The following is a 26,001-nucleotide window of genomic DNA, read 5'->3' on the forward strand; positions in this document are numbered from 1 at the left end:
AGTCAATATTTATTTATTTATTTATTAGATTGTATCTTTTTCTTATATAATAAAAGTGAGCTTTTGTTAAACCAAATATTGTGTGTTTTTTTCCATATACAACAACCTATCTGGATTCGATAAGAGAATCGATAAGGAATCGATAATAGGCTCAAACTCGATAATTTCTTATCAAACATCATCCCTACTAATAAAAGTTTCAATCAATCAAAAAGACCGCCAATTTCAGCCTACAAGCACAGTGTCCTGACCAGATATCTATCTTAGTGTAGAAGGGGCCTTAATTTACCAAGTGGGTCTTGCTTTTGAAGCAGTACATTTTTTTGCACTGACTTTTTTTTTTCAAATGTTTATACTCTAAACTTTAAAACACTGAATTTTCATACACTCAATTATAAAACACTGAATTTTTCATGCACTGACATTTTATAAACAAAATATTAAAACACCAATTTTTTTTAACGCCACATTTTGCTACCAATTTTTTTTTCACTGACATTTTCAGTATAATTTGATGTAAAAAAAAAAAATCAAAATTCAAATGCAAAAATTCAGTTACATAAATTCAGTGTCAAAGAAGTTTTTGTATAAAGAGACAAATTAACCTTCATAGATATCTTTCATCATTTTCCCGTGACGTTATTAAAAATATCTGCATTTGTCATCATTTAGGCCAGACTAATCTCTTGTGTGCCTTGCATGACTGTCTTTTGCCATGGTAGGGCTGCAGGCTTAATCAATTTTAAATTGTAATCTGATTAATTAATTAGTACCATGTTAATAAAACAGAAAATCGTTAAATTGATGTTAAACTCTGTCATTTCTCTGAGCTACCATGTGCTCCTTCTTCCTGCGAGAGCAATCTCCATAGACGTAGATACTGTAAGGCGCTCCCACACATGTCAGTGCTTCCTATTTATTCATATATTTATGGCCACAAATGAAATTTGACCTGTGACAAGTGGGTATTTGGCGCTTCCGATTTGCCCTTTCTCACAAAGGAATTATAATGGAACTGTGGCCGTGTGTGTCGTAACTCCACTCACAACACAACTCATACGTACCTGCCTTGCCAGAGAATAAGACAAAGCAGAAGGGTTTTGCGGTGCCAATCAAGCCACGTTGTTGCTATATTTAGCGAGTAGAGGTTCACATTAAAGGGGAACATTATCACCAGACCTATGTAAGCGTCAATATATACCTTGATGTTGCAGAAAAAAGACCATATATTTTTTTTAACCGATTTCCGAACTCTAAATGGGTGAATTTTGGCGAATTAAACGCCTTTTTAATATTTGCTCTCGGAGCAATGATGTCACAACGTGACGTCACATCGGGAAGCAATCCGCCATTTTCTCAAACACCGAGTCAAATCAGCTCTGTTATTTTCCGTTTTTTCGACTGTTTTCCGGACCTTGGAGACATCATGCCTCGTCGGTGTGTTGTCGGAGGGTGTAACAACATGAACAGGGACGGATTCAAGTTGCACCAGTGGCCCAAAGATGCGAAAGTGGCAAGAAATTGGACGTTTGTTCCGCACACTTTACCGACGAAAGCTATGCTACGACAGAGATGGCAAGAATGTGTGGATATCCTGCGACACTCAAAGCAGATGCATTTCCAACGATAAAGTCAAAGAAATCTGCCGCCAAACCCCCATTGAATCTGCCGGAGTGTGTGAGCAATTCAGGGACAAAGAACCTTGGTAGCACGGCTAGCAATGGCGGCAGTTTGTTCCCGCAGACGAGCGAGCTAAACCCCCCTGGATGTCTTGGCTCACACCGTCCCGAAGATGATCAAGAGAAGAATATCGACCGTAGCTTACCTGGCCTGCTGACATGAGGGTATGTCTACAGAATATATTAATTGATGAAAATTGGGCTGTCTGCACTCTCAAAGTGCATGTTGTTGCCAAATGTATTTCATATGCTGTAAACCTAGTTCATAGTTGTTAGTTTCCTTTAATGCCAAACAAACACATACCAATCGTTGGTTGGAAGGCGATCGCCGAATTCGTCCTCGCTTTCTCCCGTGTCGCTGGCTGTCGTGTCGTTTTCGTCGTTTTCGCTTGCATACGGTTCAAACCGATATGGCTCAATAGCTTCAGTTTCTTCTTCAATTTCGTTTTTGCTACCTGCCTCCACACTACAACCATCCGTTTCAATACATTCGTAATCTGTTGAATCGCTTAAGCCGCTGAAATCCGAGTCTGAATCCGAGCTAATGTCGCTATAGCTTGCTGTTCTTTCCGTCATGTTTGTTTGTGTTGGCTTCACTATGTGACGTCACAGGAAAATGGACGGGTGTATATAACGATGGTTAAAATCAGGCACTTTGAAGCTTTTTTTAGGGACATTGCGTGATGGGTAAAATTTTGAAAAAAACTTCGAAAAATATAATAAGCCACTGGGAACTGATTTTTAATGGTTTTAACCCTTCTGAAATTGTGATAATGTTCCCCTTTAAATCTGATCAAAAAATAATTATTTGGACAACTTTAAATATATGTATAACATTTTTTTATCCTTTGTATTAAACTGTTTCACTGCAAATAACATGATGGCATCTGCAAACACCCCCTACAACCCCAAATCGGAAATCGCGTTTTCAGAGAATTGGGCCAAAATCGTGCAGCCCTATGCCAGGGTATGAATAATTTCTGTGCAAATGCGAGTCTATTTATAAGGGTTTGAAATGTACACTAAGGGCACATTTGTGTACTGCATTCATGTACACTGCTGTGAATTGTGAGCTCAAGCTCCTGCAGAAAGACATTGGCGTGAGGTCTTACCCTCGTGGTCTTGACTTTATTTCCAGACGAGCACATCCATCCGGAATTGTCAGGCAGAGTCTTGCACTCTTCTCCCTCCAGACACGGTTCCATCTCACACCACCATTTCCCAATTACGATGGATGCTGGGTAGGGCGAGCAAAGACATATAAGATCCAGTTAGATAATAAACAGTAAACTGCAACAGGCACATTTGAAATGGACGATTATTACGGCAATGCTGGAGAATGTAATGTAAACATTGACATATTTCAACCTTTTATCTCATTTACAAAGACAAATTCCACATTGGACACCATCATTTGGGAAGTATCATCAGAAAATGTGACACATTCCAGCTGCCGCACAAACACACTTTAAGTATGTGCAGATGCCAATCAGAAAATCTGTTATATTTCTTGTAGTCATTCAATTCCAGCTGTTTCTTTTATCCACAATATTAATCATTTTATTTTCATGTTGTTGCACTAGCGGATTGGGGATGGGCAATCAAATTTTTAATGGAACCTAATTGCTTTTTGTTTACATCAGCTACTACTTCCTCTGGCTATCTGGTGAGAAAATATTTGTTTTCATCTTCCTTTCACAGGCTCTCACTTCCCTTCTCTCTGGTGGGTGCGTGTGTGTGTGTGTGTGTGTGTGTGCATGTGTGTGTGTAAATAGTGACTAATACTGAAAAGCACAGAAGTCAAACGTTTACATTATGCTGCATCCCCTCTGTACCGAGCCTATTACAGCTGACTTCAGGTCCGAGGTGACCGGTTGCAAGCCAATCACAAGGCCATTATACAACAATTCATGCTCACATTCAAATCAGCAACATCATTCGGGCCCCCAGAGTTTAGTCGAAAACTTTTGCAGCAAATTCTTAACAACACTAATGTGCACCTGGTGTCTAGAGGAACTTGGACAACCACAAACACATTGGCATATCTTTGCAATGACATTTTAAATTTGCTAATTAAGTGTATTTCTGGTCTTGTCATCCTCGTCCGGACAGAAGGACGACACGGCAGTGCGGCTGGATCAAAAGAGACGTCGGAGACGCTTTATTGAACCAAAAGTTGGTTTATTACAAGAGAGCGTCATTCAACAGGTCTGCAGTACCCGGAGGAACCTAAGTCAAAAAAATGAAGGACTCCCGACTGGAGAAGCCAAACCACTAGACTTTTATTCCTTCTATCTCTGTCTGGGTGTGTGCTTAAAGGCCAACTGAAACCCACTACTACCGACCACGCAGTCTGATAGTTTATATATCAATGATGATATCTTAACATTGTAACACATGCCAATACGGCCGGGTTAGCTTACTAAAGTGCAATTTTAAATTTTGCGCGAAATATCCTGCTGAAAACGTCTCGGTATGATGACGCCTGCGCGTGACGTCACGGATTGTAGAGGACATTTTGGGACAGCATGGTGGCCAGCTATTAAGTTGTCTGTTTTCATCGCAAAATTCCACAGTATTCTGGACATCTGTGTTGGTGAATCTTTTGCAATTTGTTCAATGAACAATGGAGACAGCAAAGAAGAAAGCTGTAGGTGGGAAGCGGTGTATTGCGGCAGGTGTTGTGCCGGATAACGCACCCCCGCCGTAGAATGCACCCCTCGACTGTTGTGCCGGATAACACAGCCGGTGTTTCATTGTTTGCATTCCCGGAAGATGACAGTCAAGCTTTACCATTGGCCTGTGGAGAACTGGGACAACAGAGACTCTTACCAGGAGGACTTTGAGTTGGATGCGCAGACGCGGTACCGTGAGTACGTATGCAGCTGCGGCTTCCAAACATTTGATCGCTTGCCCGTACGTGCGTGCCGCTATGTGCATGTCACGTACGTAACTTTGGGGAAATATATGTGCTGTATGAACTTTGGGGAGGTGAACATTACTTTGGGCTGTGGGATTGAGTGTGTTGTGCAGGTGTTTGAGTTGTATTGGCGGGTTATATGGACGGGAGGGGGGAGGTGTTTGTTATGCGGGATTAATTTGTGGCATATTAAATATAAGCCTGGTTGTGTTGTGGCTAATTGTGTTTATTTACTGTTTTAGTCATTCCCAGCTGAATATCAGGTCCCACACGCCTCTCACAGCATCTTCTGAATCGCTCTCACTGCCCTCTAGTCCTTCACTCTCACTTTCCTCATCCACAAATCTTTCATCCTCGCTCAAATGAATAGGGAAATCGTCACTTTCTCGGTCCGAGTCTCTCTCGCTGCTGGTGGCCATGATTGTAAACAATGTGCAGATGTGAGGAGCTCCACAACCTGTGACGTCGCGCTACTTGTCTGCTACTTCCGGTACAGGCAAGGCTTTTTTATCAGCGACCAAAAGTTGCAAACTTTATCGTCGATATTCTCTACTAAATCCTTTCAGCAAAAATATGGCAATATCGCGAAATTATCAAGTATGACACATAAAATGGACCTGCTATCCCCGTTTAAATAAGAAAATCGCATTTCAGTAGGCCTTTAAGTCAGGACGGCACAACTTGTCCATGTAAAGAGATGTTTTTGTGTAGTTTGATTTTTGATTTTTATTTAGGATCCCCATTAGCTGGTTGCCTCAACAACCCACTAATCTTCCTGGGGTCCACAAATCAATACAATACAAGTAAAAGCATATAATTATAACTACACAATACAGAAAAAAAATAAAAATACAAGCATCAATAAGAAAACAAGCAAAACATTTACAGTCAAAGAATAATAATTATCATATAAATATAACTACACAATATAAAACCAAACAAATCATCAACGAGCAAACTAATTTAAAGACTCAGATAAAATATTACTTTCTTTTTAAAAACCTGTTTACTTTCAATGCCGGTGAGAATTTGAGGCAGGTTATTCCAGAGCGATAAAGATCTATAAATAAAAGATTTCCGCAAAGCATTCTTCCTGGGGCGAGGGAGTACAAAATGCCCCTCACTGGACGCCCTGGTATTAGGATTATGTATAGTGCTACTGTGAACTATTTGGTAGTGACTGGATAACAACCGCTTTAAGTCATATCTCAAATGTTGGCGTTGAGCTAGACAGGTAGTCTTTTCTCAAGGATATGGTTATCATTTTTGCATTCCGAAGTCCCAGTTAGGGCATCTTCCCTATTAGAAGTGATCCAATGTACCTGCGCATGTCAAACTAAGGGGCCTTATCTTATTACGTTTCAAACTGAAATACCACTATTTACTTAAACTTGGTGGTTTGCTTTCTCCAAGGTGAATACAAAACATTCACCATATGTAGAACATAATATGAGTTAATTTGTTCACTTCACTAGCAATTATAAAACACGGCGGTGCAAACTTGTGATTTACTACAAAACTGAGGCCTTCCTCAAAGCGTCCTCTCCTTGGCATTTATAAAACATTTTTTAATGCAATTCATACAACTAAGATGTTGCTGTAGATTGTTTACTTCAGATGCAGTCAGTAATGTATACTAGGGGTGTGGGAAAAAATCGATTCAAATTCGAATCGCGATTTTCACGTTGTGCGATTCAGAATCGATTGTCATTTAAAAAAAAAATAGATTCTTTTATTTTTATTTATTTATTTAAAAAAAAAATGTTTTTAATTTTTTTTTTAATGAATCAATCCAACAAAACAATACACAGCAATACCATAACAATGCAATCCAATTCCAAAACCAAACCCGACCCAGCAACACTGCAATAAACAGAGCAATTGAGAGGAGACACAAACACGACACAGAACAAACCAAAAGTAGTGAAACAAAAATGAATATTATCAACAACAGTATCAATATTAGTTACCATTTCAACATAGCAGTGATTAAAAATCCCTCATTGACATTATCATTAGACATTTACAAAAAACAAAATAAAAATGAACAAGTGGCTTACACTTGCATCGCATCTCATAAGCTTGACAACACACTGTGTCCAATATTTTCACAAAGATAAAATAAGTCATATTTTTTGGTTCATTTAATAGTTAAAACAAATTGACATTATTGCAATCAGTTGATAAAACATTGTCCTTTACAATTTATAAAAGCTTTTTACAAAAATCTACTACTCTGCTTGCATGTCAGCAGACTGGGGTAGATCCTGCTGAAATCCTACGTATGGAATGAATAGAGAATCCTTTTGAATTGGGAAAAAAATCGTTTTTGAATCGAGAATCGTGTTGAATTGAAAAAAAAAATCGATTTTGAATCGAATCGTGACCCCAAGAATCGATATTGAATCGAATCGTGGGACACCCAAAGATTCACAGCCCTAATGTATACTGTACTTTTAACCGCATTTATTGTGCTTGCAACGCCTGTCGTTTTCTCTTTATTTACTTTAACCTCTGTATGTAAAGGTCAAATGACTGAATGGGAGCCACAACATTGATTGTATCATCTGTTGAAGCCTTTTACAAAACATACAATACATGTTGCTCACCTTAGAGATCACACTTCGTTCAACTGTGGGGAATGAGCAATATGCTGCAATTAGTTATGATGCGAGCGAAAGAAAAGTTCCATACAGTGCATATTCCACCCTTGTACGGGTCGTGCGGTATAATGGTACTGATAAAGTACCGTGGTATGAATGAATTAAAAATGGTACTAAACTGTTTCTATAAAATACCGGACATGACGGCGCGCTGTCGTCACGTCGTGACATTACTGGTACAACGAGCAAGTGGCGCATGTTAGGCAAAACATGCCGTATTTTTCGGACTATAAGGCGCACTTAAAATACTTTCATTTTCTCAATAAATCAACAGTGCCCCTTATAATACCCTAATGTACGGCATAATTCTGGTTGTGCTTACTGACCTCGAAGCAATTTTATTTGGTACATGGTGTAATGATAAGTGTGACCAGTAGATAGCAGTCATACATAAGAGATAGGAGTAGACTGCAAAAGGGTTGGCAGTAATCGACACCAAAACTTTAAATGTTCCATTGAGAATATAGAACATTACACACAGCGCTCAAAAATCTGTCAAAATATATGAAGCCGCACCACTTGATGGATTGTTGGCGGATTAAACATGCAAGTATTATTATGGTGTGTGTATAAGGACAGCAAAGTGGCACCTATTAGCAGACATATTACCTGGCGTTTTGTTTAGCAATAATATGCAAAACCAACTTTTCTTACCTTTTGGTACCTGTTTATGTGTATTTTGGATCTGCTTAAGTCCTGAAAATCTGCGTGCGTCCGCCATTGTAGTCCGTGGCGACACCGAAGTCATGAGCTTCTTCTTTTTCGCTACCTTCTTGTTATGGCACATTCATCTTCCGTTGTTGCCATTTCTAATATAAAGTAGCGTAAAGTTCTTACTTATATCTGTCAGTAGATTAGCTATCAAAGCGCTAAAACCTGTAGTGAGTTTACATAATTCACCCACGGAACTTTAGTTATTAGATGGTTCCGGTCGGACAGTTTTTTACCGATCAGCAATCAGCGCACCTGGACCTGATGAGAGGGAGCTGTTTAAAGGACCTGTGGACCCAAGCGGGAACTGAGTTTACCTCTTTGGATACCGTAAGCCTTATGCTCTCTCTCTCTGCGTTTTTCCCGCAGTGCCTTCCCGAGTCTCCCCCTTTGTTATCTCCCGTTGTTTCCCCCGTGGTTTTTGGACTGCCTTCCTCGATCCTCGACCCTCGCCTGGACACGGACTTTGACACCTCTCTCTCGCCCCGGACCTTCTGCCTGCCCCATGGACTGCCATCCTGCCTCGTTCCTTCTCCTCGTTTCAACATTCGGTAAGACTCAACAGCTAATTATGCCTACACATAGTCTTCCACCATATACCCCTTCTGGATATTAGTTCACTCGCCATTTCTGTAGTTATTATTATTATTATTGTTTGATTATTACATATATGGTAATATATATAATAAAATACATAGAGCTATACTTCCCCCTGGTGTCTTTGCCGTCATCTCCACTCTGTAACCTAACAGATATAAGTAAGAACTTTACGCTACTTTATATTAGAAATGGCAACAGCGGAAGATGAATGTCCCATAACAAGAAGATAGAGGGAAAAAAAGAAGCTTATTGACTATGGTGTCGGCACGGACAGATATACTCCGTTTTGAGAAAAAAAAAAGATTTTAAGTGCGCCTTATAGTCTGGAAAATACGGAATTTAATATGTACATATTTTTTTTCTGTTTCATCAATTGTGTCAACTGATCCTGATGCAGGGCATTTTGCCACGGCTCCAGAGAAAACACGAGTAAATATGAAAAATGTATATTAAAAAATGTGAAGTCGAAAATAGCTGTAACTGAGGCTAACATCATTTACCCCAAATGGAACCTAGGAAACAGAAGGAAGCAGATATCAGGCAAGGGACTGCCAATGTGCCGCACTTGCACTTCTAATACAGAGCTACTCTGCATTATTATGACAGTACTATTATGACAGTAACTTTAGACTTTTTTCCCCCCAAGACTGTGCAGTAGTGGCAGCTGGCTGCACAGCTCTTTGCCTTTTTATGTCCCTTTTATGTCTTTGTTCTTTTATATTTCCAGTTTGTTTTCATGTGCATTTTAAAATTCTGGTTCAAAGCCCCTTCAAGACTGTGTGCAATGGAATGTGCACAATATGTACTATTGTTTGTTACTTGTTTTTCATTGCATTTTTGTTTTTGTTGCTGTATGTAAAAATGGCGCTGCTGAGGTGGCAGCTGGTTGCAGCAGCTTTGTGCTCGTTGATGTCCTCTTTTGTGTTCTTAACGTGTCTCTCTGATTTTCGTGTTTTTGAGGATATTATCTACTTTATTCATCCCACAATGAGGAACGTAGTTGTTTGCAGTGCATATTCAACATGTACATAAAAAGGTGTAAAACACATAAAAAAAACAGGAGGGAGCAATCAAAGAACACTGAGGACATACAAGACAAAAGAACAGAGCTGATGCAACCAGCTGCCACTTCATCGGCACCATTTCTACTCACAGCTACAAAGGAAAACAACGAAAATACAAATAAAATAATAAATATTGGATACATACCGTATTTTCCGGACTATAAGGTGCACTTAAAATCCTTTTTTTTCCTTAAAACTCGACAGCGTGCCTTATAAAATGGTGCGCCTAAAGTACGGAATAATTCTGGTTTTGCTTACCGACCTCGAAGCAATTTTATTTGGTACATGGTGTAAAAAGTCTGACCAGTAGATGGCAGTCAAACATAAGAGATACGGGTAGACTGCACTATGATGGCAATATGACTCAAGTAAACAACACCAACATTTTATATGTTCCATGGAAAATATGGAACATAACACACGGCGCTCAAAAATGTATCAAAATGTTTTAGTACGACTTTGGTAAGCTATGAAGCCGCACCGCTTGATGTGCTTTAACATAGGACTATTGTGATGGTGTGTGTATAAGGTAAGACATATTATATGGCATTTTGTTTCGCAATATTATGCAAAAGCAACTTGTCTTACCTTCTGGTACCTGCTGATCTGTATTTGGGATCTGCATAAATCCTGAAAAATTGCGCGCGTCCGCCTTTGCCGTAGTCCAGCGTTTCTCAAAGTGTGGGGCGCGCCCCACTGGTGGGGAATAGAGACATGACAGGTGGGGCGCGAGGAACGGGAGAGAATTTCACTTTAATTTTTTATTTTTATTATTTTTTTTTTTGATTTTTTTTTTTTTTACTATGCTTTCATTTTCTATACACACTGTAAATCACTTTGTGATTCTGTCTGTGAAATCAGCTATGTAAATAAATGTAAATTACTTATTTTTCCTGTAGGCTTTACATTTCTAGGTAGGAGCAAAAGTTTGACAGACATAGCAACAGTAACTAATGGGGGCGGGGCTAAGCGGAACAAACTTGACGAGACAAGCGCAGCAAAATGAAAAGCTGTCCCACTGTCAAACGACACAGTTGCGAGACGTATATGCGACATTGCAAGTGATCTTGAGGAACAACTCGGAGACAAATGAAAAGAAAGTCGTTTTGCTTTACAAGTGGACAAAGCTACTGACAGCAATAAAGACTGCCTGTTCATCGCATACGTCCGCTTTGTGAATGGTGAGTCACTGTGCGAGGATTTGCTGTTTTGCAAATACATCAAAAATAGAGCCTCTGCTGATGAGCTGTTCAAGATAATGGACAGTTTCCTCAAAGAACACGACCTTAAATGGGAAAACTGTGTGGACTTTTGCTCTGATGGCGCACAGACCATGGCAGGGTCAAGAAACAAGCTGCAGGCTCTAATAAAGAGGGTTGCACCAAATGCGCATTGGACACACTGTGTCATTCACCGGGAAGAACTCGCGTCAAGGCAGCTCAGCCCCGAACTCAATGAGGTTTTAACAGATGTGAGCGCGGTAAATTTGATCAAAACACGACCACTGAAAGCGCGACTGTTCTCTGCACTGTGTGAGGAAATGGGAGCTGATCATACAGCCGTGCTGTTTCACCATACTTGCCAACCTTGAGACCTCCGATTTCGGGAGGTGGGGGTGGGGGGCGTGGTTGGGGGTGGGGGCGTGGTTAAGAGGGGAGGAGTATATTTACAGCTAGAATTCACCAAGTCAAGTATTTCACATATATATATATATATATATATAAGAATACTTGACTTTCAGTGAATTCTAGCTATATATATATATATATATATATATATATATATATATATATATATATATATATATATATATATATATATATATATATATATATATATATATAAATAAGAGAAATACTTGAATTTTAGTGTTCATTTATTTACACATATACACACACATAACACTCATCAACTCATTGTTGAGTTAAGGGTTGAATTGTCCATCCTTGTTCTATTCTCTGTCACTATTTTTCTAACCATGCTGAACACCCTCTCTGATGATGCATTCTGCTTCGTCTCCTTGTTGTGTGCGCAGTTGTGCACTGCACTCTCTAAAAGCCCTAGATGTTAATGTCACATATGCATGTACATTAGATGACAGTATTGCCCTGTTTAAGAGTGTCACAACATTGCTGTTTACGGCAGACGAACTGCTTTACGGTAGACGAAAACGTGACTGCTGTTGTTGTGTGTTGTTGCCGTGCTGGGAGGACGTTAATGAAACTGCCTAACAATAAACCCACGTAAGAAACCAAGAACTCGCCCTCGATCATTCTACAGTTATAACGTGATTGGGCAGGCACGCTGTTTATATTGTGGGAAAGCGGACGTGAAAACATGCTGTCGACACGTCACTCAGGTACGCCTGAATTTCGGGAGATTTTCGGGAGAAAATTTGTCCCGGGAGGTTTTCGGGAGAAGCGCTGAATTTCGGGAGTCTCCCGGAAAATCCGGGAGGGTTGGCAAGTATGTGTTTCACAGTGAAGCAAGGTGGCTCTCCCGGGGCAAAGTGCTGTCACTTGAGAGATAGGCTCCAGCGCCCCCCGCGACCCCAAAGGGAATAAGCGGTAGAAAATGGATGGATGGATGGGCAAGTTATACCACAACTGCACAGTTATTTTATTCATTATTGAACTTGATGTTATTTTATGTTATTGAGTTTGAATGTATACAACTTGATGTTACTTGATGTTCAATACATTTGAAAATGTTAAGCTTGGCATTAGCGTTCTGTTAGGCCGATGGGGGCAGGTGGGGCTTGAAAACTCCCCCTTGTCCAAAGTGGGGGATGACAAAAAAAGTTTGAGAACCACTGCCGTAGTCGATAAGCTTCTTATTTTTCTCTATCCTCTTGTTATGGGACATTCATCCTCCGCTGTTGCCATTTGTAATATAAAGTAGTGTAAAGTTCTTACTTATATCTGTCAGTAAACTCGCCATAAAAGCGCTAAAACATACCGGTATAGTGAGTTAAATTATTCACTTAAGGAACTTTAGTTAAAGTTAAAGTTAAAGTTAAAGTACCAATGATTGTCACACACACACTAGGTGTGGCGAAATTATTCTCTGCATTTGACCCATCACCCTTGATCACCCCCTGGGAGGTGGGGGGAGCAGTGGGCAGCAGCGGTGGCTGCGCCCGGGAATCATTTTGGTGATTGTTAGAGGGTTACGGTCGGACGTTTTTTCACGGTACACACTTCCAGCCTTGTTATTGCACTAGTGAGCCACGGATGAGGAGATGCTGCCTCGTTATTGATTTGAGTAAAGTCTGAATGTCATTAAAACAGTTAGCTCCATCTTATGACACTTCTTCCACTCCCGTCCTTGCAGGCTACACCGCTTCAACAAAGATGACGGAGAAAAGACGCTGCCAAAGGTGAACCACGTAGGTAAGACGCATCTGGAAGCGACTGTCAGAAAGCGGCTTGAAGATGATCTGTAAAACATAATCTATGCAACATTTAGACCAAAGAACCACCATTACATGTTATGTAGATCACAAGGAAGTGTTTTCAATTCAGAAAAAATAAATAATAATATGACTCCTTTAATGCGCCCTATAATCCGATGCACCTTATATATGAAAAAGATAAAAAAAATAGACCATTCATCTGCAGTGCGCTTTATAATCCGGTGCGCCCTATGGTCCGGAAAATACGGTACATACATAGTTTAATTTTTGTGGACTTTTTGAATTTGCTCTGCAACCACATAATTTCTCCACTGTAGGACAAATAATCTATCCTATTCTCATAACTGCAGTACATATTGAGATAATTTTGTTTATCAATAATGCCTACACATTTTCTGACTCATCCAGGTCATTGTATTCTCGGGACATTCAAACAATCACAATTAATCAATAATATTTACATAACTTAATTGTGTATATATAAAATACTACTCTAATGCAGTGATTTTCAACCACTGTGCCGCGGCACACTAATGTGCCGTGAGATATTGTCTGGTGTGCCGTGGGAAATTATGCAACTTCACCTAATTGGTCCAAAAAATATTTGTTGCAAATCAATAATCATAATAATGTGCCGTTGTCTAGTGCCTGTGCTGTGTAGAGCTTGGCAGGGTAATCTTGTAATACTCCATACCAGTAGGTGGCAGAATTGCTTTGTAGAAGTCGGAACGCGTCGAGGATGGTTTGTCGTGATCCCAATATGCAGAGCACAGCGGGAGATAGCGTGCAGGTAAAAAGGTATGTAACGCTTAAACCAAAAAATAACAAGGCAAGTCCCGCTAGGAAAAGGCACTGAAGCATAGGGATGTCTATGTAAAACAAAAGTAAAACTGAACTGGCTACAAAGTCAACAAACACAGAATTCTGGACGACAGCAAAAACTTACAGGGTGTGGAGCAAAGACGACGTCCACAAAGCACATCCCGTACATGACATGACAATCAACAATGTCCCCACAAAGAAGGATAGCGTATGCACAACTTAAAGAGTCTTGATTGCGAAAACAAAGCAGGTGCGGTCAATAGCACTCAAAGGAAGGCGTGAAGCTGCTACAGGAGAACACCAACAAAACAGGAAGTCACCAAAATAACAGCGCAAGACAGGAACTAAAGCACAACACACAGGAAACAACAACGAACTCAAAATAAGGCACGACAACCTGGTGGAGTTTCATTATTTAACCTTTTCTGCTGGTGGTGTGCCTCTGTATTTTTTTATGAAAAAAATGTGCCTTGGCTCAAAAAAGGTTGAAAAACACTGCTCTAATGTGCAACCAGTTGACAAGACACACATAGATAGATAGTTCTTTATTGATTCCTTCAGGAGAGTTCCCTCAGGAAAATTTAAATAATATAGCAGATTGTCAGTGGCTAATATTAAGCCAATAGCCTACAAAATTGAAAGTTAAACAAAATAATACAATTTTTTTCATTGTTAATAAACAAGATTTAATGAACATGTATTTAATTTTTGATTTGTTTCACATTTGCCAATTCAAAGTAGAGCAAAGACAGCCCACATAACAGTGTTTTGCAAGCTACAATGACTCAACATTCAGCAAGGTCACTTTGCCGTGGTAAATTCAGCATATTCTTATTTACCATCTTAATTGGTATCTGTAATTAGGCTCTTATTATTGGGATTTAGAGGACAGTTTACATAATCATCAAGTTGTCAAATCACTGCTCACAACAAAATACTGCTCACAACAAAATGGCATTTAACTTAATTTGAGTGGGGAGTCTATTATCCAGCCTGGGTGAAAACACATGCTGGCAAATTAGTAACACGATTATGAACTTTTATTTGTCTGCAATTTAATGAGTCTAGTAATTACATACAATGACATCTAGTCTATGTGTCACAAAGTTTTACAGGCCTGGAGAACGTACACAAAGTGGAGTGATTATATGACTTTATTATCAGGGTCGCATATGGATGTCGTCAAAACGGTGCCAAAATTTGCATTCGTAAAAATGATTCATCGTGGCCGAACAGCTCGACTTTTGTTTCATCTGACATCACATGGAGGAAGATAAGACCTTCTGGAGGAAAGTTATGTGGTCAAATGTAACACAAATGGAGCTATTTGGCCACAATACCCAGCAATGTGTTTGGAGGAGACCAGGTGAGGCCTTGAATCCCAGGAACACCATTCCTACCGTCAAGCATGGTGTTGGTATTATTATGCTCTGGGCCTGTTTTGCTGCCAATGGAACTGGTGTTTTACAGAGAGTAAATGGGACAATGAAAAAGAAGGATTACCTCCAAATTCTTCAGGACAACCTAAAATCATCAGCCCAGAGGTTGGGTCTTGGGCACAGTTGGGTGTTCCAACAGGACAATGACCCCCAAAAACACGTCAAAAGTGGTAAAGGAATGGCTAAATCAGGCTAGAATTAAGGTTTTAGAGTGGCCTTTCCAAAGTACTGACTTAAACGTTTGGACAATGCCGAAGAAACAAGTACATGTCAGAAAGCCAACACATTTAGCTGAACTGCACTAATTTTGTCAAGAGGAGTGGTCAACAATTCAACCAGAAGCTTGTGGATGCTACCAAAAGCTTCTTATAGCAGTGAAACTTGCCAAGGGACATGTAACCAAATATTAACATTTGACCCAGCAGATTTGGTCACATTTTCAGTAGACTCATAATAAATTCATAAAAGAACCAAACTTCATGAATGTTTTTTGTGACCAACAAGAAAGTGCTCCAATCACTCTATCACAAAAAATAAGAGTTGTAGAAATTATTGGAAACTCAAGACAGCCATGACATTATGTTCTTTACAAGTATATGTAAACTTTTGACCACGACTGTATATCTGATGTGTGACACCGATAGACTTCCAAAGTTTGCGAGTAAATAGATATGATCAAAATAGTATCAATCTCATGGAGATTCCCGAGCCATTTTGAGAGATAAGGAGCTAGTCACTCACGTGATCGCGTAAGAACCGCAGATCCCTTCCATACCAATGATGATGCATATCTTGCAGACTTTGTGGGAGCCAATAACGACTACTTTTGAACAAATTATGGTCCAGAACCTTACAACAATGTGGCTTCATAGTAAAAGAGTGCAGGTACTAGACTGGCCTGCCTGTAGTAAGCTGTACATCAAGCAAGAATGGGAAATAATTCCACCTGGAAAGCTTCAAAAATTGCTCTCTTCAGTTCCCAAACGTTCACTGAGTGTTGTTCAAAGGAAAGGCCATGTAACACGGTGGTAAAAATGCCCCTGTGCCAACTTTTTTGCAATGTTTTGCTGCCATTAAATTCTAAATTAATGATTATTTGCAAAAATAAATTAGGTTTCTCAGTTCGAACATTAAATATCTTGTCTTTGCAGTCAAATCAATTAAATGAAAAGGATTTGCAAATCATTGTATTCTGTTTTTATTTACGATTTACACAACGTGCCAACTTCACTGGTTTTGGGTTTTGTGTATAGACCTATATTACCTTATATTCCGGACATAGTCTGGTGTGGCTAATATATGAAAATATATATTTTTTCTTCTTAGCCTTTGTGGGTTTAGTCTTTTAGTCTGGAAATGATTACTTTACGATAAAAATGCAAGGATTTTGACAATGTTTTGACGCCGTACACACACGGTGACCTCGTTGTTAGCATGTGAGTCACGAGATCGTCAGGATTTCTAAGTGTAGGTTTTCTTCAGGTACTGTGGCTTTGTGCCACGTTGCTCTTAGGTAATTGGAAGCCATTGTTTTCATTGAATGTGAGTTGGAATAGTTGATTGTATTTATGTGCCCTGTCATTGACTGACCAGCCGCCCAAAGTCAGCTGGAATAGGATTCAACTCACCGGTGACCCTAATGATCACAAGCGGTATAGAAAACAGATGGTTAGTTCTTGATGTCTACATTTTCAGGTTCCCTATTTCCTTCACTGGACTAAACTTCGTCTTATAATCGTCTTCTCATTAGAGTTCTTCTTCTGTCACCCAGTGGTCCTTGGCTACGACTAGGACAGGGGTCGGCAACCCAAAATGTTGAAAGAGCCATATTGAACCAAAAATACAAAAACAAATCTGTCTGGAGCCGCAAAAAAATAAAAGCCATATTACATATATAGTGTGTCATGAGATATAAATTGAATTAAGAGGACTTAAAGGAAACTAAATGAGCTCAAATATAGCTACAAATGAGGCATAATGATGCAATATGTACATATAGCTAGCCTAAATAGCATGTTAGCATCGATTAGCTTGCAGTCATGCAGTGACCAAATATGTCTGATTAGCACTCCACACAAGTCAATAACATCAACAAAACTCACCTTTCATGCACAACCTTAAAAGTTTGGTGGACAAAATGAGACAGAAAAAGAAGTGGCATAAAACACGTCCTAGAACGTCGGAGAAAGTTATACATGTAAACAAACTACTGTGAGTTCAAGGACCGCCAAAATTAGTAGGACAAAACGGCGCTCGCCAAATACTCGAATCAGTGAAGCATGTTAATATAAACAGTGTGCTTTATAACAATTAGGGAGGTTTGTGTCATGTTTGTCCTCCCACAGAAACCATATTAAAACAAAAAATATATTTTTTCCCCCTGTCGGAGGCAGATATTTACATATATCCGAATTTAAGTGTTACTTCTTTTATTTCATAGTCATGTTTGAAAACAGCTTGTATTTTCCATTTGTTCTCTTTCTGTTTCTCTGCAAGTAAACTGTGTGTGTTAACCTTGATCTTTGGAATGTGTTTTGACTAGAGAGATAATGTGCATGTGTTTTGACTGGAGAGATGGAAGAGGGGAGAGGGTTTTGGTCGGGAGGACAGACCATCTTAGCGGGGCGATCCGAATGTTCTAGGCTGTCTCTGTCAATGTATATATGCAAAGCTTTGCAAATATATTACAAAATACCTATTCTGTCTCTGGTGGTTTTTCAACTCAGCTTTAAGTGTCGTAAAGAGCTTGGGAGCGACTTGTGACTTGAATTCCCTGGGAGGAACAACTGGTCCAAAACGCAACACCCCCCATCTTTTTCCATTTTTCATACATTTTTGAAAAAGCTCCAGAGAGCCACTAGGGTGGCGCTAAAGAGCCGCCATGCGGCTCTAGAGCCGCGGGTTGCCGACCCCTGGACTAGGAGAAAGGTGAAATCCAAATGTTCTGAATTATCTGTAACAAGTTGGGGTGTCAAAACAAAACCTGGTGGATTCATGCATTATTTATCTTTGGCAAAGTAGCGTACAAACCTGATACATGGGCTTGAAATAAACCGATTTTAAAACAACAACAAAAATAACTGGATGGCTGTTTGAGTCAAGACTGCTTTGATGGACAAACAAGTAAGCGTTGGACTAGAATTGATTGAAAAACATGAAGCGCCATGAACCTTTTACAAGTGCATCTGTCAGATGACTGGTGAGAGAACTCTGATGGATTGAAGTCACTCACACATCCCTGCTAGGCAGCGGAATGTTTGAACAACTTGATGTACGACGAAGACAATTGATTTTTGTCTGCGTCCAAATGGGAATACGTGACTATGAGTTTAATGAATAGTTAATGCATTTTAACTTAGCCCGCTGCCGAGAGCATGGTTGACTACCTGAAAATGAACGCCTGCAAAAACACAAGATTTTTTATCATTTTGTGTTGTTATTGCATGAGTTGCTTATTTCTTCTTATGAGCTACACATCTGAAACTTAGGCTATGCAGGTTGTGTTGCCCAATTCTGATTTTTTGTTAAATACGATCCTTTTATACAGTCGTTTACATTTCCCCAAAAATATGCGACTTCTATGTATGTCTAATGTGAACGGAACGTGTTCTTGAGCATGCACACATGACATCATGGCCTCACTTGAGCTGCTTGTGTTTACAAAAGTAAACATGGATCCAAATCTAAGTCCTCATGCATTTTGTTCAACCGAAGTTAACGTTTTCTTAACCAAATTATTTGGCATGGGAGACTAATTAAGAAAAGAGCAATCATTTTGGCTCTTGCAGTTTGTGGGACATTGCTTTGAGGAGCATGTAAGCAAGAGCAGTCAGAGCCAGGAGTGTTGGAACATGGACGTGAGTTGTTAAACATCTTATTTTTGTCTGTTTTCTGCCCACCCTTTCTTTTGCTATCATCTGTTTTGGCGAAGAATTATGACGCTTATCGTTTTTTGATGACATAGAGGCATACTTGCCAACCCTCCCGATTTTTCCGGGAGACTCCCGAATTTCAGTGCCCCTCCCGAAAATCTCCCGGGGCAACTATTCTCCCGAATTTCTCCTGATTTTCACCGGGACAACACTATTTAGGGCGTGCCGTGATGGCACTGCCTTCAACCTGTCGACGCGTCCGCTTTTTCACCATACAAACAGCGTGCCGGCCCAGTCACATAATATATGCGGCTTCTGCATACACGCGAAAGTGACTGCAAGACATACTTGATCAACAGCCGTACAGGTCACACAACTTTAACACTGTTACAAATATGCGCCACACTGTGAACCCACACCAAACAAGAATGACAAACACATTTCGGGAGAACATCCGCACCGTAACACAACATAAACACAACAGAACAAATACCCAGAATCCCTTGCATCCCTAATTCTTCCGGGCTACAATATACGACCCCGCTACCACCAAGCCCCCCCCCAACCTTGCCCCCAACACCTCAAACCCAACCCCTCCCCCCAATCTCTCAAATACGAAGGTCTCAAGGTTGGCAAGTATGCGTAGAGGTCGGATGTATGCGACCCATTCGTTCAGATTGCAGTCACATTGGATACATATGAGATGTATTTCAAAATCGGAATTGTACTGTATTAGGGTTGTACGGTATACCGGTATATTATAGTATAGTACCGCGATACAAATGAATCATATACGGTACTATACTACTTCTGAAAAGTGCCGGTTCTCCGCCACTCCCTCCACCAACTTAGAATATGACCATTGTATGATCCTGAAACGACTTGGTATCGGATTGATACCCAAATTTGTGGTATCATCCAAAACTACTGTAAAGTATCAAACAACAGAAGAATAAGTGATTATTACATTTTAATAGAAGTGTAGATATAACATGTTAAAATACAAAGTAAGCAGATATTAACAGTAAATAAACAAGTAAATTAATAATTCATGTTGTACCACTTGTCCTTCATCATGTTGACAAAATAATAGAATGGAAAATGACACAATATGTTACTGCATACGTCAGCAGCTAAATTAGGAGCCTTTGTTTGTTTACTTACTAATAAAAGACAAGTTGTCTTGTACGTTCACTATTTTATTTAAGGACAAACTTGCAATAAGAAACATATGTTTAATGTACCCAAAGATTTTTTGTTAAAATAAAGCCAATAATGCCATTTTTTGTGGTCCCCTTTATTTAGAAAAGTATCGAAAAGTACCGAAAAGTATCAAAATAATTTTGGTACCGGTACGAAAATATTGGTATCGGGACAACACTATACTGTATACATTGATATAAACAAATCTAAATAGACCTCCAGAATGGACATGGCTTATATCCACACTAAAGGTCAATTCCAATTTTTATGAACATATGTGACTTGTATCTGATTTATTCATTTCAATGTGAACAGCACAATCCAAAATGATTCAAATAAGACCCAGTTCTTTCATAGGTGGTCATAAATTTGATACGTATTCTATGCGACTGCAATCTGAAAGATCAGGTCACATTCATCCGACCAATATGTCATCACTCAATACTTTGCAAAAATGAGCAGAAATGGCGTAAAGAAGTATTTGCCAAATAAGCAGAAAATATGATGTCCCACCACTCTTGGCTCTGAATTCTCACACACACACTCCTCGAAACAAACGTAGAAGCAAATGCCCCACAAACTGCGACAGACAAAATGTTTGCCCTCATCCTTCTTAGTCTCTTACGCAAAGTAATTTGCTTATGAAAAGGTTGACTCCCGTTGCACAACATTCTATAAATTGCCACAAATGCGGCAGGACTGAGACCCGCTAAAGCTTCCGTAAACACACTGAAGCTCAAGCTGCAGCGTATTGTGACATCATGTTTTGAGCGGGTCACTTCAGGAACCTATTCCCGTCACATCCATCCATCCATCCATCCATCTTCTTCCGCTTATCCGAGGTCGGGTCGCGGGGGCAGCAGCCTAAGCAGGGAAGCCCAGACTTCCCTCTCCCCAGCCACTTCGTCCAGCTCCTCCCGGGGGATCCCGAGGCGTTCCCAGGCCAGCCGGGAGACATAGTCTTCCCAACGTGTCCTGGGTCTTCCTCGTGGCCTCCTACCGGTCGGACATGCCCTAAACACCTCCTTAGGGAGGCGCTCGGGTGGCATCCTGACCAGATGCCCGAACCACCTCATCTGGCTCCTCTCGATGCGGAGGAGCAGCGGCTTTACTTTGAGCTCCCCCCGGATGACAGAGCTTCTCACCCTATCTCTAAGGGAGAGCCCCGCCACCCGGCGGAGGAAACTCATTTCGGCCGCTTGTACCCGTGATCTTGTCCTTTCGGTCATAACCCAAAGCTCATGACCATAGGTGAGGATGGGAACGTAGATCGACCGGTAAATTGAGAGCTTTGCCTTCCGGCTCAGCTCCTTCTTCACCACAACGGATCGATACAGCGTCCGCATTACTGAAGACGCCGCACCGATCCGCCTGTCGATCTCACGATCCACTCTTCCCTCACTCGTGAACAAGACTCCGAGGTACTTGAACTCCTCCACTTGGGGCAAGATCTCCTCCCCAACCCGGAGATGGCACTCCACCCTTTTCCGGGCGAGAACCATGGACTCGGACTTGGAGGTGCTGATTCTCATCCCAGTCGCTTCACACTCAGCTGCGAACCGATCCAGTGAAAGCTGAAGATCCTGGCCAGAAGAAGCCATCAGGACCAAATCATCTGCAAAAAGCAGAGACCTAATCCTGCAGCCACCAAACCGGATCCCGTCAACGCCTTGACTGCGCCTAGAAATTCTGTCCATAAAAGTTATGAACAGAATCGGTGACAAAGGGCAGCCTTGGCGGAGTCCAACCCTCACCGGAAACGTGTCCGACTTACTGCCGGCAATGCGAACCAAGCTCTGACACTGATCATACAGGGAGCGGACCGCCACAATCAGACAGTCCGAAACCCCATACTCTCTGAGCACTCCCCACAGGACTTCCCGAGGGACACGGTCGAATGCCTTCTCCAAGTCCACAAAGCACATGTAGACTGGTTGGGCAAACTCCCATGCACCCTCAAGGACCCTGCCGAGAGTATAGAGCTGGTCCACAGTTCCACGACCAGGACGAAAACCACACTGTTCCTCCTGAATCCGAGGTTCGACTATCCGGCGTAGCCTCCTCTCCAGTACACCTGAATAGACCTTACCGGGAAGGCTGAGGAGTGTGATCCCACGATAGTTAGAACACACCCTCCGGTTCCCCTTTTTAAAGAGAGGAACCACCACCCCGGTCTGCCAATCCAGAGGTACTGCCCCCGATGTCCACGCGATGCTGCAGAGTCTTGTCAACCAAGACAGCCCTACAGCATCCAGAGCCTTAAGGAACTCCGGGCGGATCTCATCCACCCCCGGGGCCTTGCCACCGAGGAGCTTTTTAACTACCTCAGCAACCTCAGCCCCAGAAATAGGAGAGCCCACCACAGATTCCTCAGGCACTGCTTCCTCATAGGAAGACGTGTTGGTGGGATTGAGGAGGTCTTCGAAGTATTCCCTCCACCGATCCACAACTTCCGCAGTCGAGGTCAGCAGAACACCATCCGCACCATACACGGTGTTGGTAGTGCACTGCTTCCCCTTCCTGAGGCGGTGGATGGTGGTCCAGAATCGCTTCGAAGCCGTCCGGAAGTCGTTTTCCATGGCTTCCCCGAACTCCTCCCATGTCCGAGTTTTTGCCTCCGCGACCGCTGAAGCCGCACACCGCTTGGCCTGTCGGTACCTGTCCGCTGCCTCAGGAGTCCCATGAGCCAAAAGAACCCGATAGGACTCCTTCTTCAGCTTGACGGCATCCCTCACCGCCGGTGTCCACCAACGGGTTCTAGGATTACCGCCACGACAGGCACCAACTACCTTGCGGCCACAGCTCCAATCAGCCGCCTCGACAATAGAGGTGCGGAACATGGTCCACTCGGACTCAATGTCCAGCACCTCCCTCGTGACATGTTCAAAGTTCTTCCGGAGGTGGGAATTGAAACTCTCTCTGACAGGAGACTCTGCCAGACGTTCCCAGCAAACCCTCACAATGCGTTTGGGCCTGCCAGGTCTGTCCGGCATCCTCCCCCACCATCGCAGCCAACTCACCACCAGGTGGTGATCGGTAGAAAGCTCCGCCCCTCTCTTCACCCGAGTGTCCAAAACATGAGGCCGCAAATCCGATGACACAACTACAAAGTCGATCATAGAACTGCGGCCTAGGGTGTCCTGGTGCCAAGTGCACATATGGACACCCTTATGCTTGAACATGGTGTTCGTTATGGACAATCCGTGACGGGCACAAAAGTCCAATAACAAAACACCACTTGGGTTCAGATCCGGGCGGCCATTCTTCCCAATCACGCCTCTCCAGGTTTCACTGTCGTTGCCAATATGAGCGTTGAAGTCCCCCAGTAGAACGAGGGAATCACCCGGGGGAGCACTCTCAAGTACTCCCTCGAGTGAATCCAAAAAGGGTGGGTACTCTGAGCTGCTGTTTGGCGCGTAAGCGCAAACAACAGTCAGGACCCGTCCCCCCACCCGAAGGCGGAGGGAAGCTACCCTCTCGTCCACCGGGTTGAACTCCAACATGCAGGCTCTGAGCCGGGGGGCAACAAGAATTGCCACCCCAGCCCGTCGCCTCTCACTGCTGGCAACGCCAGAGTGGAAGAGAGTCCAGCCCCTCTCGAGAGAACTGGTTCCAGAGCCCTTGCTGTGCGTCGAGGTGAGTCCGACTATATCCAACCGGAACTTCTCTACCTCGCGCACTAGCTCAGGCTCCTTCCCCCCCAGCGAGGTGACGTTCCACGTCCCAAGAGCTAGCTTCTGTAGCCGAGGATCGGACCGCCAAGTGCCCTGCCTTCGGCTACCGCCCAGCTCACATTGCACCCGACCTCTATGGCCCCTGCTATGGGTGGTGAGCCCATTGGAGGGGGGACCCACGTTGCCTCTTCGGGCTGTGCCCGGCCGGGCCCCATGGGGACAGGCCCGGCCACCAGGCGCTCGCCATCGTGCCCCAACTCCGGGCCTGGCTCCGGAGGGGGGCCCCGGTGACCCGCGTCCGGGCGAGGGAAATCTGAGTCTCGGTTCTTGCATTTCCATAGAAGTCTTCGAGCTGCTCTTTGTCTGATCCCTCACCTAGGACCTGTTTGTCTTGGGAGACCCTACCAGGGGGCATGGAAGCCCCCGGACAACATAGCTCCTAGGATCATTGGGACACGCAAACTCCTCTACCACGTTAAGGTGGCAGCTCAGAGAGGAGATTCCCGTCACACTAGAAGTAAAAAAAAAAATTGTAATGTAAAGGACTATGTAAAAATATTGTATCAAATAAAAAAAAATCTGAATTGGGAATCATACCCTGCATTGAGAACATTAATTAAACTATTTCTTATGTTGGGATTTATTTGCTGTACATTTGCCATTGGAGTATAGTGTGGCTTGCCAGCACTTTTGGTGAGTCAAACAATTAGGGCCCATCCATCGCAATTTATAAAACGCTGTTGGGATTTATCCTTTTTTAATGGTTCCCCCGGTGAGGGTCTGATTGCCAGTTAAACCACAGACATAAAGACAAATGGGTGGATCATTGGGCTATAGAACAAGGATTACCCCCTTACATTTTATCACATTATCATTATGTTCTCATCATTCTTGTAAGTCATTATGGGTCGGATAAATGCATTTTCACGTATAATTTCAAGCTGGTTTTTTTGTCCAATAATTAGTTTTTAAACAAATCACATCTTATGAAACACAGGAGTTAAAATATATGACAGCCTATTCTCAAGATAATTAACAAGAAGTAATATAATAAACACTTAAATTAAACCCCCAAATGTTCTATTACTTACAGTTAAACCACATTTGAAATCACATTTGTTGTTTTTCTATACGACAAACGTCTATTTGTTTATCCCATATGGTTATTTCATCCATTTCAGTCTTTCAAAAGAGAGAGCTGCGAGAGTGTTCCCATGAATCAAATCACATATATCAGTCATTATCCTACTCCCCAAAATACATGAATATCTTAAGAGACCCAGAAGGATGCAGTGCTTGTTTACCTGTGTATGTTTATCAGAAACAAAATTATTTTCATCCATCCATCCATCCATTTTCTTCCGCTTATCCGAGGTCGGGTCGCAGGGGCAGCAGCCTAAGTAGAGAAACCCAGACCTCCCTCTCCCCAGCCACTTCATCCAGCTCCTCTCGGGGGATCCCGAGGCATTCCCAGGCCAGCCGGGAGATATAGTCTTCCCAACGTGTCCTGGGTCTTCCCCGTGGCCTCTTACCGGTCGGACGTGCCCTAAACACCTCCTTAGGGAGGCGTTTAGGTGGCATCCTGACCAGATGCCCGAACCACCTCATCTTTACTTTGCGCTCCTCCCAGATGGCAGATCTTCTCACCCTATCTCTAAGGGAGAGCCCCGCCACCCTGCGGAGGAAACTAATTTTGGACTCTTGTACCCGTGATCTTGTCCTTTCGGTCATAACCCAAAGCTCATGACCATAGGTGAGGATGGCAAAGTAGATCGCCCGGTAAATTGAGAGCTTTGCCTTTAGGCTCAGCTCACCACAACGGATCGATACAGCGTCCGCATTACTGAAGACGCCGCACCGATCCGCCTGTCGATCTCACGATCAACTCTTCTCTCACTTGTGAACAAGACTCCCAAGTACTTGAACTCCTCCACATTGG

General features: G+C 42.2%; 1 protein-coding gene across 2 annotated transcripts in view; it reads right to left on the bottom strand.

Annotated features, from left to right (window-relative positions):
• LOC133570951 (chemokine-like protein TAFA-1) overlaps nucleotides 1-26,001 on the bottom strand; it is a 439,541-nt gene that overhangs the window by 43,241 nt on the left and 370,299 nt on the right. For both annotated transcript variants that reach the window (XR_009810257.2, XM_061923817.2), the window contains exon 4: nucleotides 2,792-2,916. Coding sequence is in view for 1 of the 2 variants with exons in the window: in XM_061923817.2 (XP_061779801.1) it covers nucleotides 2,792-2,916 (125 nt within the window). In the remaining variant the exon portion in view is untranslated. The remainder of the gene's footprint in view (nucleotides 1-2,791; nucleotides 2,917-26,001) is intronic.

This window comes from Nerophis lumbriciformis, linkage group LG28, assembly GCF_033978685.3.
Source record: "Nerophis lumbriciformis linkage group LG28, RoL_Nlum_v2.1, whole genome shotgun sequence".
Taxonomy (NCBI): domain Eukaryota; kingdom Metazoa; phylum Chordata; class Actinopteri; order Syngnathiformes; family Syngnathidae; genus Nerophis; species Nerophis lumbriciformis.